The sequence below is a fragment of the Artibeus jamaicensis genome, unplaced genomic scaffold, assembly GCF_021234435.1.
Source record: "Artibeus jamaicensis isolate MK-2021 breed Jamaican fruit bat unplaced genomic scaffold, CSHL_Jam_final contig_3182, whole genome shotgun sequence".
NCBI lineage: Eukaryota > Metazoa > Chordata > Mammalia > Chiroptera > Phyllostomidae > Artibeus > Artibeus jamaicensis.
The window spans coordinates 4,782,983-4,797,549 of record NW_026521742.1 but is presented as its reverse complement, the minus strand read 5'-3'; the positions used below and the strand labels follow the sequence as shown (position 1 = coordinate 4,797,549).

Below are 14,567 nucleotides of genomic sequence, written 5' to 3'. Positions count from 1 at the left end.
AAGATACATTAGAAACATAAGGCACCCTCTTTCTCCAAAACCCAAGTTAGAAAAATTCCCAACCAAAGGGACAAAAAACCCTTTGTTTAAGATTTTATTATTTTTTTTAGACAGGGGAAGGAAGGGAGGGAGAAAGAGGGGAACCTGGCCCACAACCCAGGCATGTGCCCTGACTGGGAATTGAACCTGTGACCCTTCGGTTCACAAGCTGGTGCTCAATCCACTGGGCCACACTAGCCAGGGCAAAAAAAACCCCTTTAATATTTATTTTAATCCTTCACATAGGGAAGAGGAAACAACAGATCTCTTTTCCCATTCTCTTGGAGGCTGTACAATCTGGGGTACTTCCCCTGGCACACCAGGGCTGCAGAGAGCACCCCATGGTTACTCAGGATGCTGCCGCCAAAAGAGGACGGGTCTCCATGCAAAGCTTAATTGTCTCTGTGTCACACCGATCAAGCCAGGCCAACCTGCCTGTGGAAAAGTTATGATGTCAGCAGGGTCTCATGTCACCACTGGGGGCGGTGTGTCTTTCTACACTGGCCGCCAGCCCAAAGGTGCTGGAGCTCCGTTCCGCAGGGAGAGGTGTGGCCCGAGGCCCCCAGGCCCCTTGTGCTGGGGGTCACCAGAGTCAGTGCTCACAGGGACCTGCAGGTCACATACGTGTGCGCAGCTGTAGAGGCCCTAAGATGCTGAGGTACCTCTGCACAATCGAGTGTGACACCTGCATAGTTATTTGGTCATCCAGCTTTTCATAACAATGTGTAGGTATGTTAAAACCCTGTCTTAATGCCTGTGGAAAGACGTGGGCAGAGGGAGAGACGGATGAGGGCGAGGCTGCCGACCACGGCAGTAACAAAAATCTCTCAGTAACTGGCCGGCCGAGGAGCGGGGGCTCCTCGAAACAGGAGCAAAGACTGAAGTCCCACCAGGCAGGTTTCCGCGGACCAGGCCAAAGCAACATGTCTTCTGCCACAAACCTGACCTGGCACGTTAAGAACGGGCTCTTCTCACCCTGGCAGGTGTGGCTCACTGAACTGAGCGCCAGCCTGTGACCTGTGGGGTCGCCGGTTTGGTTCCCACTGGGGACACTATGTGCCTGGGTTGCGGGCCGGGTCTCTGGTGCGGGGTGTGTGAGAGGCAGCCACACATAGGTGTTTCTCTCCCTCTTTTTCTTCCTCTCTTCCCCTCTCCTAAAAATAAAATAATAAATAAAACCTTAAAAAAAAAAAGAACAAGCTCCTTGCTTGAACAGAATGTGGATTTTCAAATGTCACCAACCTAGAGTAGCGGCAACACGGTGACCTAACCGCCAGCTCCACAGGGAACTGTTCGGAGGACGCATGCTCCAAGCGCACTTTACCGTAACAAAAGCAGAAATAGTCCTGGACTGCTTTTCTGAGTATTTCCGTCTCCCCGGAGTGGAGCTGTGTCCCGTTCACCGGGCGTGGGGGCTTCACCTCGGGCAGGCCTTCCGAGACGCCTGTGAACGAGTCATGGCACAAGGTCAGCCCGCAGGCATTTGAACCCTGCATGTCCCCAACCTCTATGCTGCTGGTGTACAGAAAAGAAAAGGGGAGAAAGGGGAATGAACGTAACACAAGGTCTCTGTTTATTTAAATAATTATTTATAATGAACGGGATCATCTCTGAAATGAATCTACTGATAAAGAACTGTAAGTCATTCAACACACAAGGAAACATTTGTAGTTCAAAGGAAGTTATTTTCAAACAGACATGTTATTTGTTATGGTCTAAAAGTAACAGTCACCGTGTAGAGACCCTCACCACTGAACATGTTCCAGACCAGCCCCACCCCCTGGTCTGCTACCAGGCCCCCATCACCCCTGTCAGCTGCTATTCCAAAAGTTTTGAAACTGGTGGGTTTATTTATTATTTTTAATCCTCACCCAAGGATGTGTTTGTCGAACTTAGAGAAGAAGGGAGACAGAGAGATGCACCATCAGTCACCTCCAATATGCTCCTGAACTGGGGATTGAACCTGCAACCCACTGCTGCATGGGATGAGGCTCTGACCAACTGAACCACCAGGCCAGGACAGGCGGGTTTAATCAGAGCTAGTCAGGAGACAGAAACCACACGTTAATTTGAACAGGGAAAGTGTAATAAAGAATTCATTAACTATTTTATACCAGCAAGGGATTGACGACTAAGGGGTAAGAGAACTCCAGAGACACGCAGCGTCAGTAGTGGGCGCAGCCCTACTGCTGGGGCTGAAGCAGGGCACTGAGGAAGGAGCTGATCTGGAAGACAGTCCCCCGGAGAGATCGGAGCTCTCTGGGGTGGATGCAGCCACGGCCTATCGGATGGCGGAAACGTCGGCGGGGGTGCGGCAAGCTGTGGCCAGTGAGTAAGGACCCTGGAGGTACTTGGGAAACCATGGGCAAGTTGCCCCTGGGCGCCTGCACGGATTGCTGGGTGTTGCAGAGAAGCTGTCCTCTGGGGTGCTGGTGGAACCCTGAAAACCAGCTGTGGGTGATGCCAAGAGAATTCGCTGGGAAGCCACTCTCTGGGGCCCTGCAGGACCTTCCCGAAAAACTATGTGTGGGAGCAGTATTGCTGCTGCTGAGATTCACTGGGAAGTTCCCTTCTGGAACTTTCTGGGACTTCTGTGAGACTTGCTGGGAAGCCAGCAGGGGTGCCGGGAGAACTGACTGGACACTGGGTGTGGCAGGGGAGCTACTGGGATTCCCAATTGCTTCTGTCACCAGGGGCCACAGGCACAAGCAGCTGAGAACCCACTGGAATCCAGGAGAGAAGCCTCTTCCTCTCTAGAGGATCCCCTCAGCCCTCTCTGACGAAGGTGAAGGCTGTACCCCCCTGAAGGAGAAGTGTTTACAGGGCCCACCTCCAACATCCAAGGCAGAGCAGAGAGCTGAGGACCTGGAGTAGAGAGGCAGTAACCTGGTAACTGTCACACTGAAAATGGTCACGGTAATTTGATGTGGAGAGGCCTGTACATTAGAGTCATGTTCTAAGGTCAAATGTAAAACAAAAACTGTGTACAGGCAATTAAGTACAGAATACATAGTTTTGTGTATACAATTCTGCAAAGCAACTCTGATGCACATTCACATCTGAGACCCAGTCAACTAGGCTAAAAGAAGGAAGCAGTTGAAAACCTATGTGTGGCCGGTCATTCGAACAATTTCGGCTCACAGGTGAAGAGTGAGCGGAGGGATCGAGAGGGGACACCATCTCCCGGAAACAAACACCACATATTCAAGAATCACAACCAGTATTTCAGTTCCAGTAATGGCAGAGAAGTGTATGTTTGCCTGTAACAGTGATAGGCTCTGGACAAAATATTAAAGTCAGGTACTTTAAGGCACTGAAGTACGACCAAAGCCAGGCAGAAACGGGAAGGAAGGCTACCTTCAAAAAAGGGAAAGCTTCCATCCTGAGTGAGATTCACGCTGAGCTGTCTTTTCCCCTGTAGTTCCTCAAGTTCTCAAGGAAATAGAGCTTAACCAAAAAGCAGCATTCCTGCCCTGGCAGGTGTGGCTCAGTGGATTAAGCACCAGCCGGCAGACAGAAAGGTCGTCGGTCCGATTCCTGGTTGGATGGGGCACATGCCCGGGTTGCAAGTTCAGTCCCTGCGCAGGGCATGTGTGAGAGGCAACCAATCAAGGTTTCTCTCACATTGATGTTTCCTCCCCTTTCCCTCTCTTCTCTCTCTCTAAAAATAAAATACATAAAATCTTTAAAAAAGAAAGAAACAGACAGAGAGAAGACAGAATTCTAGAAATAAAACAATAATTGGAAATGAAAATCTCACACGATGGACTTAACGCCAGCACACTTGAAGAAAGAATCGGCATCCTCAAATGTAATAGAAACTGTCCAATCTGAAGCTTAAATAGAAAAAAGAATAGGAGAATAATAATAATAAAGGAAAAAAGCCTTAATAACCTATGGGGCAATATCAATTTTCTTCTATATGTTTAAATAAGGAAGAGAATGGCTCGGAATAAATATCTGAAGAGACAATGGCGAGAATGTCCAAAATTGACGAAGACCACAAGTATATCACGGCCAGATGTGCTGAGACCAAAGATTAAACAGAGCAGAGGGAAACCACACGTTACCTTCAGAACAAAAGTAAGAATTCTAACCTGACGTTGTATCTAACATGATGGAGCCTGAAGGCAACGGAATAAAACTTTGAAAGGGCTGAAAGAAGAAAACTGTCAAGTTAGAATTCCATATCAAGTCCAAATATTCTTAAAAAACAAAAGCAGGAGAGTGATGCCGGCAATATGGCAGATTCAGTAGTAATAGGCCTGCCCTCCGCCACAGACAGAGCAAATTAACGACACACAGACACCTCTGTGAGAACTGCACAGAGCAGCTGTGAAGCCACAGCACCTGAGCCACTGTGAAACCGAGAAGGGATTCCAGGGTAAGGGGCAGGGAAACTCCGGGCATCTGGTGTGACTATTTGTGCCTCTCCCTTCACATGGCATAGCTGCAGAGTAACTGGGAGGAAAACAAAAGAGTGGGTTGTGTGTCCAACATTCTGGCTTGTCTGGTGGCTGAGGGAGGGATGACTGTATTTTGCCATGTATGATGCACACCCACGTTTTCATGCACATTATTCACGGGATTATTATACCCACTGTATGTAATCATTATACCCACGTATAATGTGCATCCTTATTTTTCCCTAAAAAATTTGGGCAAAAAAAAGTGCGCATTATACACAGCAAAATGTGGTAGAATCTGTCTCACATTATTTCAAGCCCTGATGGGATCCATATCAGGGTTTGGCGGCTGCTGAAAACAGGGCTGAGTAGCAGGCCAGAGCTGCAGTTCTGCGGGTAGACACTAAGGGAGAAAGAGACTCAAAAAGGCGGGAGAGGCCCCAGGACCCCAGCAGGAAGGTTGGCGAAGGTCTTTGCCTGCACAGAGCCAGTATGCAAAGCCTGGGAGTGGTGGTTGGTTTTTTCAAACACTCAAATCCCAGAAAAAAAAAACTTACAAGGCATACACAGAAACAGGAAAACAGGCCAAAAGAAAGGAACAAAATAAAAATCCAGAAATAATCCTAAAGAAATGCCGATCTATGGACTGCCTGACAAAGAATTTAAAATAACTGTCATAATGCAAAGATGCTCGATGAGCTGGAGAGAATGCAGATAGATGACTAAATGACACATGAACAAAATGAGAACACTGTCAAAGACGGAAACTATAAAAAGAACTGAACAGAAATTATGAAGCTGAAAAATACAATGACTGAACTGAAAAATTAGAGGTGTTCAACAACTTACTTGATTAGGCAGGAGAAAGAATAAACTCAAAATAAGTCATTTGAAGCCACTAAGTTAGAGGAGCAAAAAGAAAAAAAAGGAAAAGAGTGAAAAAGGTATAAAGGACTTATAGGACACTATGCCATCTACAGGACTCACTTCAGATTTAAGGACATATTTAGGCTGAACATGGAAGGATGGAAAAAAAGATGCCACATGAACGGTAACCAAAAGAGATGCAAAAGGTAATGGTAATGCAAATGGTAGCCAGGAATGGTTCTTCCAAATCAATCAATACAGGCTTTAAATCACAAACTGTTAGAGACAAAGCGGGACATTATATAATGATAAAAGGGCCAATCCACCAGGAAGACAGAACATTGTAAATATTTATGGACCAGATCTCGGAGCTCCTAAATATAAGAAACAAAGGAAGGGAGAGATAGAGAACAATACGATAATGTACGAGACTTCACTATGCCCACTTTCAATAGTGGAGAGGACAATTAGACAAAAAAAATTAAAAAACAACAGGGAATGAAACAACACTGTGAGCCCACTGGACATAACAGACCTATGGCCACCGACAAGAGGAGAGTGTGCGTTCCTCTCCAGTGCACACAGACCACCCAACTGTCAGGCCCAAAACAAGTCTTAACAAATTCAACAAGATCAAAGTCATATAAAGTTATCTTTTTTTAAATCCAAATGGAATGAAACTAGAAATCAATAGCATAAAGAAAACTGGAAAACCTACAAATATGTGTAAATTAAACAATGGCTCAAAGAAGTCACAATGGAAATTAGAAAATACCTCGAGACAAATGAAAATGAAAACACAACATACCAAAACTTATGGGTTGTCACAAAAGCAATGCCAAGAGGAAAGTTTATGGATAAAAATTAGCATTAAAAAAATCTCAAATCAACAAATTAATTTTTACATTTCGAGAATCTAGAAAAGAGCCCTGGCCAGCTAGCTCAGTTGGTTAGTGCATTGTCCTCATACGCCAAGGTTGTGGGTTCGATCTCTGGTCAGGGCACATACAAGAAGCAACCAAGGAATGCACCAATAAGTGGAACATAATCTCTTTCTCCCCTTCTTCCTTTCTTTCTTTCTCATATCGATAAATAAAATTTCTAAAAAAGAAACTAGAAAAGAAGAGCAAACTAAACCCAAAAGTATCAGAATGAAGGACAAAATGAAGACTAGAGCAGAGACAAATGGAATAGAGACTAGAAAAACAATTTAAAAATCAATGAAACTAAAAGTTAGGTTTTTTAGAAGGTCAAATAAATTGAAAACCCCTTAGCTAGATTAAAAAAGAGAAAATTCAAATAACTAAAATAAGAAAGGACATTACAACCAATGCCTCAGAAATAAAGAGTACTGTAAGAGAATATCATGAGTAATTGTATACCAACAAATTAGATAACCTAAAAAAATATGCATAAATTCCTCAAAACACATAACCTACCAAGACTGAATTTTGAAGAACTATAAAATCTGAATAGACCAATAATGAGTAAGGGGATTGAATCAATAATGAAAAATCTCCCAGCAGTGAAAAGCTGAAGCCCACATGGATTCACTGGAGAATTCTATCAAATATTTAAAGAATTAACACCAATTTCCTGAAACTCTTCCACGCAATATAGTTGGAAATTTTAACAATCCATTGGCAGTAACTGATACATACAAGGAGGCAAACTCAAAATGATACAGATGAATTGAGTAACATTATTTAACAACCTGACCTACTTGGTCTATTAACTGCAGACTGTTTTTAGGTGCATACGGAATAGTCAGCAACATAAATGATATGCTAGGTCATAAATTAGGGCTTGATAAATTAAAAAAAAATTAAAATCACATTGAGTGTATTTTTGGAGCAACACTAAATTTAATTAGATATAAATAACCAAAAATCCCCAAACATTAAGAAGTTAAGAAATGGTCTTTAAGTAAGTATGGGTTGAAAAAAATTACTAGGGGTATTAGAAAATATTTTGAACTAAATAATAATAAAAACACAACATTCAAAGTCTTTGGAATACAACTAGAGCAGAACCCGAAGAGAAAATCATAATTTCAATATTTTTAAAAAGTCAATGACCTAAGCTACCAAATCAAAAAGCTATAAGAAAAAAGCAAATAAATCCAAAAAAAAAAATAAGGAAATAAAGATAAGAGCAAAAATAACCGAAAAAGAAAACAGACAAACAATAAAGAAAATCACAAAGTTGAAAGTTGGCTCATTGGAAAGATAAGTAAAATAAATGAATTCTTTGCAAGAGTTATCAAGAAAAAAAGAGAAAACACAAATTATCAATATCAGAAACTAAAGTAGAGAAATCAATAGAGAGTAAAATTATAAAACAAATATTATAAACCATTTAATGCCAACAAATTTGACAACTTAGATGAAATAAAGAAATTAAAAATAAAGTTTACTGAAATGGGTGCAAAAGGAAATAGAAATAGCCCTATATCTGAAAAAATTAACATGCAATTATGAAACTTTACAAGTCTCTGTAACTAGTTTTCAACAATTAGATATCCGATTGCCAACTGACATGAATGAACTGATATATCCCCTTCTTGTTCGTCAGTCACACACTCACCATATCCACTGCTTCGTTTTGCAATCAGTCTTCATGATAGTACAGACCCTACATTTTGGTTTTAGAAGTCAGTCTGAATCAATCAATCTCATATATATATGAAAGTCTCCTGTGAGTGGGAAGGGAGCTGGTGGACATGCCCCATCTCAGCCTGTTTCTTTCTTTCTTTTTTAAATATATTTTATTGTTTATGCCATTACAGTTGTTCTATTCCCCCCCTTCATTCCCCTCCACCCTGCACACACCCTCCCCCACCAGTCCCCCCCTTTTGTTTATGACCATGTGTCACAAGTTCTTTAGATTCTATATTTACCCTACTATTCTTGACTTCCCCCCTGTCTATTTTCTATCTATCGTCTATGCTACTTATTCTCTGTACCTTCTCCCCTCTTCTCCTTCTCCCACTCCCCTGTTGCTAACCCTCCATGTGATCTTCATTTCTATGGTTCCTCTCCTGATCTAGCTGTCCTCTTGGTTTGCTTTTGTTTTAGGTGTGGTTAATAACTGTGAGTTTGCTGTCCCTTCACTGTTCATCTTTTTTATCTTCTTTTTCTTAGATAAGTCCCTTTAACATTTCATATAATAAGGGCTTGGTGATGAACTTCTTGAATTTGATCTTATCTGAGAAGCACTTTATCTGTCCTTCCATTGTAAATGAAAGTTTTGCTGGATAGAGTCAGTCTTGGATGTAGGTCTTTGGATTTCATGACTTGGAATACCTCTTTCCAGCCCCTTCTTGCCTGTAAGGTCTCTTTTGAGAAATCCACTGACAGTCTGATGGGAACTCCTTTGTAGGTGACTGTCCCCTTATCTCTTGCTGCTTCTAGAATTCTCTCCTTCATTTTAATTTTGGCTAATGTAATGATGATGTGCCTTGGTGTGTTCCTTTTTGGGTCCAACTTCTTTGGGACTCTCTGAGCTTCCTGGATTTCCTGGAAGTCTATTTCCTTTGCCAGATTGGGGAAATTCTCCTTTATTATTTGTTCAAATAAGTGTTCCACTCGTGGCTGTTCCTCTTCCCCTTCTGGCATCCCTAATTCAGATGTTGGAACGTTTAAAGATGTCCTGGAGGTTCCTAAGCCTCTCCTCATTTTTTTGAATTCTTGTTTCTACATTCTTTTCTGTTTGGTCATTTTCTTCCTCTTTCTGGTCCACTTTTTTGATTTGAGTCCCAGTTTCCTTTCCATTACTATTGGTTTCCTGTGCAATTCCATTCATTTCAATTAGTTTAGCCTTCATATGTTCCTCTAATTTGTGACTAAAATCAACCGGTTCTGTGAGCATCCTGATCACCAGTGTCTTGAACTGTGCATCTGAAAGTTTGGCTATTTCTTCATCACTTAGATTTATCGGCTCTGGGGCTCTGAGTTGTTCTTGAGCCATGTTTTGATCTTTTCGTGCCTGTTAGGTATGAGGAGCAGAGCCTTAGTTGTTCACCAGGGCGGGGCCACCCAGGTCGCTGGTTTGTGACGCTGTAGGTAGGGGTGGGGTCAGAGAGGGACAATGGTGGTGCCTCTGCTGCTTCCTGCCACTGGGGCCTGCACAGTCTGTCTCACCACTTCCTCCTTCACCGGTTTATCAGTTTGGCTGAAGGGTCCGTTGTTGTCAGACTTCTGTGAAGTTCAATTTTCTGTGGTGTTGGCTGCATTTTTGTTGCTAAAACTTTGTTGTTTTTAAATTTGGTTGTGGGAGGAGGCACAGTGCTTCCACGTATGCCTCCATCTTGGCGGAAGTCTCAGCCTGTTTCTTAAAGTCAAGTGAGCGTCAAGGTCTCTTCCCCAGGCCCTGAGCCCCTTGGTCACATGACCTGCTTTTCTGGTGTCTGAGAGCTGGCTCCCAAGGAGCTTGTTCTCTCTCTCTCCCTGTACATCTCTGAGGCCCCTTCCAATTTCAGTCCTGTTCCATGTTCCCGTATCTCCCCCAGCTGCTCCACTCAGCAAACACCGTGCTGATGGGCTCCTTCAAAGTCTGACCAAGGTGATGTTGTGTGGGTCACGCAACAGGACCCAGATATCATCCTCGAAAAAAATATGTATACATATTTTAATTAAAAACAAATGTCTATCTATCAAATCAAGCTCATATATATATATATATACACACACACACACACACACACATAAATGCATCAAGATTACTCACATGTACATATATATGTGTGTGTGTATGTATGTATATATATATATATATATATATATATGAGCAAATGGTATATATATATATATATATATGCAAATGGTAGCCAGGAATGGCTCTTCCATATCAATCAATACAGGCTTTAAATCACAAACTGTTATATATATATACCCTCTGCCAATCCTTGGAGACATCTACATACCTATATATCGATATCTATATGTATATCTATTTCTATATCTATCTCTATATCTACCCTTTGATTAAACTTTCTTTTTTTTCTTTCTTGATTCCAGGAGATCCAAAATTGCTAACTCAGTACTTGGTAGATGACCTACAGCAGTACAGATAATCACTACACATAAGGCTGTAACACCTTGGAGCAGCGATTTTCAACTGGTGTGCCATAGGAGTTTTTAAAACATGTCATACCTGCTTGTTTAGTCAGGCGCACTCACCCCTTTTCCCTTAGGCTGTCAAATTAAAAAAAGGACAACAGCTGTCCAGTGCGAATGAATCAAAATTATACCTATTTTTTTGTCAGATTGGCAAAAAATATATTTTTGGTGTGCCGCAGAATTTTAGTACTTAGTTATGTGTTCCAAGAGATGAAAACAGTGGGAAATAGGTGCCTTGGAGTGTAATTTCCCTAAAATGTGACCACATTGCTCATTAATGTCCCTGGACACTCGCAACACATACCGGCACACTGAAGGCTATAAAAAAAGGGGAAAAGGAGTATAATGGTTATTAACCAAAAATAATATCTAATAAGCCCTCATGGAGTTTTACCCTTTCTTTTGGGAAGGAGCAAAATAAGAGTATTTTTTAAAATGTGGGCTTATTTTAGGAATTGAAGACAATTTACTTTACGTGCTTCACACGCAGTCTGCAAACCTGAGTCCCGCCTCGGACCCGCTGCCAGAGGCCACGGCTGTGCTCCCCGCTCACTGTCCTTAGCAGCTCTTCCCTGGTGTGTCCAGGCAGAGGAGGGGGGTCAGCACTGTTTTAGAATACTGCTTATGATATCTTAGAAGAAAAGATTACATAAGACTTGTCTGCAAATACTTTAAGATTTATGAACACAAAGGATAAAATTGCTAACACCTACAATATTGTGCAAAGTCCTTCTGCAAATCCGTCCTGGTGTTGACAAAGGCTCGTCCTCTCTCAGTTCCCACGACAAACACGTCTGTTTCATACACCGCGATGCAGGCCACTTCTGCCTTGGACTTGGCCAGTTCTTTGCACTGAAACATAATGAATGAAGTATTTTATTCAAGGGCAGATCCAGACCTTGTAGGGCCTAAGAGGCCTGCTTTAAGAAAACACAAAATTTTAGGTACAAAATGAATATTTATTTCGTATGAGAAAAATCACCAAGAGAATAAAACAAATTTATCAAGCAAATACCATCAACATCACAAAACCTGTAGAAGAACATATTTTTATTAACTATCTGTGATGATGTGATTTATAATAAAAATATATTTATTTGGTCTTTGTCCACTGTTCCTGGCACACAGCTTCTCAAGCCCTTGGAAGTCTCTAAGTGAAGAGAGGAATAAAGGTGAGGTCTGTGACCTGCTCTGGCAAATGAATCAAATCTGAGGAGGGGGTTGTGGGAACCCCTGCTGATGACAGACCAGATATGATAAATCAGAAGCACAGGGGATAACCCTGACTGCAACTGGCATCTAAAGAGGGGGCAGTCTTGTGGGGCTGAGCTGGCAGATCAGATGCTGTCCCTGGGTAGAGGGTGTCTGAACTGAGCTGGAAGTGCTGGACACCAGCTGGGGCTGGAAAAGTGCTGGCTGTGTGGGCAGCCTGCCCGGTACAATGGAATTAGGTGCAGAATCTTTTTTCCTACACTTTTGGCTATAGACTTTTAGACTGCCTCTTTCTATGACAATAATTTTTTAAATATTATTTTAATAATTTAACATTTCCTCCATCCTCGTTGATTACATTTTTATTATTAAAGGTAGGCATGCATAAAACATGAAACCTCATACACACACATACTTGCAGGTTTATGGCCTACAGACAACCATTCTGATACATTCTACTTTGTGTAATTCCTTTTAAGAAGTTAAAAGAATGTTTGGTGTATTTATAACTACATATGCTACACTACTGGGTATATTCCTGACAAAGAGAACTTTGGTTTCTAAAAGGCATCAATGAAAAACAAATCCTCTGTTTACAATTTTACATGTTTCATGAGTAGAATTCCCCCCAGACTAGCTTTCGGCTTCGTACATTTAAAACTTTGTTTTGTCCCCACTACCCAGACACATCCACACCACAATTCAACCTCAGGCTTTGTCCCCTGACGTCATGTTACTGAATGAGTGGACACAGTGGACTGTAGGAATATTCCTGGAAACCATTCCTACACTGAGATGCGCAGCACTAACTTATCCAGACATAAAAATAACAGCAAGCCACATAATACCACTAACCTAAAACTAAAGGTATCCTCAGCCCAACTTCCCCTTCTCAGGACCCTAGAGATGCCATGTCTGCTCCTCCATCACCTGACACAGTGATTCGATTGGCAGGACAACGACCCCGCACAGCTGTCCATGACCTCATCCCCAAACCCTGTAAACAGGGTGCCTAACACAGCAAAAGGGAGTTTGCGGACATGGTTGTCTTTAGGATCTTGAGATGGGAAGATAGTTTTGGACTATACAGGGTGGCCCAATGTATCATGAGGACCCTGACAAGGAAGAGAAGGGGGGGGCAGGAGATGTGACAGTGGAATCAGAGAGCAGAGTGGCACACTGGCTGGAAGGGGCCACAAGACAAGGGACATGGGGGGCTTCTGGGAGCTGGAAAAGGCCAGGCACGGAGTCCCTTCAGGAGCCCCTGGAAGGAACGCAGCTCTGTTAACACCTTGATTTTAGCCGTGCAAAGCCCATTTCCTGCCTTCTGACCTTCAAAATGATCAGATAATAAATATATGTGTTGTTTAAAGCCATGAAGTTGGTGTAATTTTTTTATAGCAGCCACAGGAAACTAGTACAGGGACTGTAACAGAGAGAAAGAGCAGGTGGAGAGAGCAACCTCACCAACGTGGTTAAACTACCTTATTCTAGCAAGTTCGACAAAAACACATGAGCCCTTATTGCTGGGACTCTCCCAGGACCACGGAAGGACCAGGGCAAGTGGGAGCCCAGAGCTCAGGCTCCATTAGCTTCATGGCAAACCTGTTTATGTCAAATGAGCCAAAAATTCAGCAGTTAATCTAACATGGAGACTCTGGTTCCAGGTGAAGGTACCAAATGTTAGCCTCACTTTGGTCGCCATCAGTAGAAAAGATCTTTTTGAAAGTATTTTTCTCATTATGAAATATGTACATTATAAAATCTTAGTGATAGCAGATACAGAAAAAAGAAATCCCCCGTAACACTATTACCAAGAGTTAACCACTATTCACACTTTGAAATATGCATGCACACACACACGCACACATATATATATATAATTTTTAAAGCAAAATTAGAATCATACTACTGTATATAAGCTGGCTTTCTGCTTATCATTATTGAGCATATGTGATCCTGAAAAATATGACTTTTAAACGAATATATAATATTTTGTCCTAAATTATCCAGTTGGGCCCAATGTAATCACCATCTGCCCCTTTAACCATAACATTATCCAAAAGGCTTTTTTTCCTATTATGAACAATACTACAAGAAACATCTGAAAACACAAATATTTCTGTGCAAGTTTGATTATTTCCGTGGGATGGAATCAGATGAACGGAACATCCCAAAGGATATAAATTATTTTAAGGCTCCCAAAACATATGACAAATAACACGTTTGAGGGGCTCACACTCCAGCGAGCTCCGTGCTGCAGGCCGCGTGGCACCGCTGGTACCAGCCTGAGAACCGCGGTTTGTGGGCGGGGCTCAGGGACTGCTTCCCCGGAACAGGACCCGCAGAGGGAAAAACAGTAACTGGACAACAGAGAAATGTGGCAGATGCTCCCTGTATTAGGGTTCTCCAGACAAACAGGACCAACAGGAGATTTTATACATGTAACAGGAGGTTTATTACAAGGACCTAGCTCATGTAGTTGGCTGAGAAGGGCCATGATCCAGTCTGCCAGCTACAGGAAAGCGGGTGGTGAAGGTCAAAGGCATGAGAAGAGGGGAACTGATGGAGTAAATTCCAGTCCAAGTCTGAAGGCAGGAGTGCAGCGGGCAGGAGAAGATCAATGTCTCAGCTGCACAGGGAGGCAGAGAACAAGTTCAACCTTCCTGCATTTTTTTGCTCTAGCTGGGCTCTCTACAGAGTGGACGATGCACACCCACACTGGGAAGGCCATAGGCTTTACTCAGGGTGCAAATTCAAATGCTGCTCTCTTCCAAAAACACCCTCACAGACACATTCCAAGATATTATTTAACTAGCTATCTGGACATCCCGTGGCCCAGTCAAGTTGACATAAAACTAATTGTCACACCACCTTGCCCAAGTGATCAAGGTGAATGTTACCAGTGATTAGACATGGTGGT

At 42.5% G+C, this 14,567-nt stretch overlaps 1 protein-coding gene across 5 annotated transcripts in view; it reads right to left on the bottom strand.

Moving 5' to 3' along the window:
• The window catches only part of GTF2IRD2B (GTF2I repeat domain containing 2B), a 74,729-nt gene that overhangs the window by 29,264 nt on the left and 30,898 nt on the right, over positions 1-14,567 (bottom strand). For all 5 annotated transcript variants that reach the window (XM_053663476.1, XM_053663474.1, XM_053663475.1 and 2 more), the window contains 2 exons: positions 11,146-11,284; positions 1,364-1,483 (listed from right to left, as the gene is read on the bottom strand). In XM_053663476.1, coding sequence (XP_053519451.1) covers positions 1,364-1,483; positions 11,146-11,284 — 259 coding nt within the window. The remainder of the gene's footprint in view (positions 1-1,363; positions 1,484-11,145; positions 11,285-14,567) is intronic.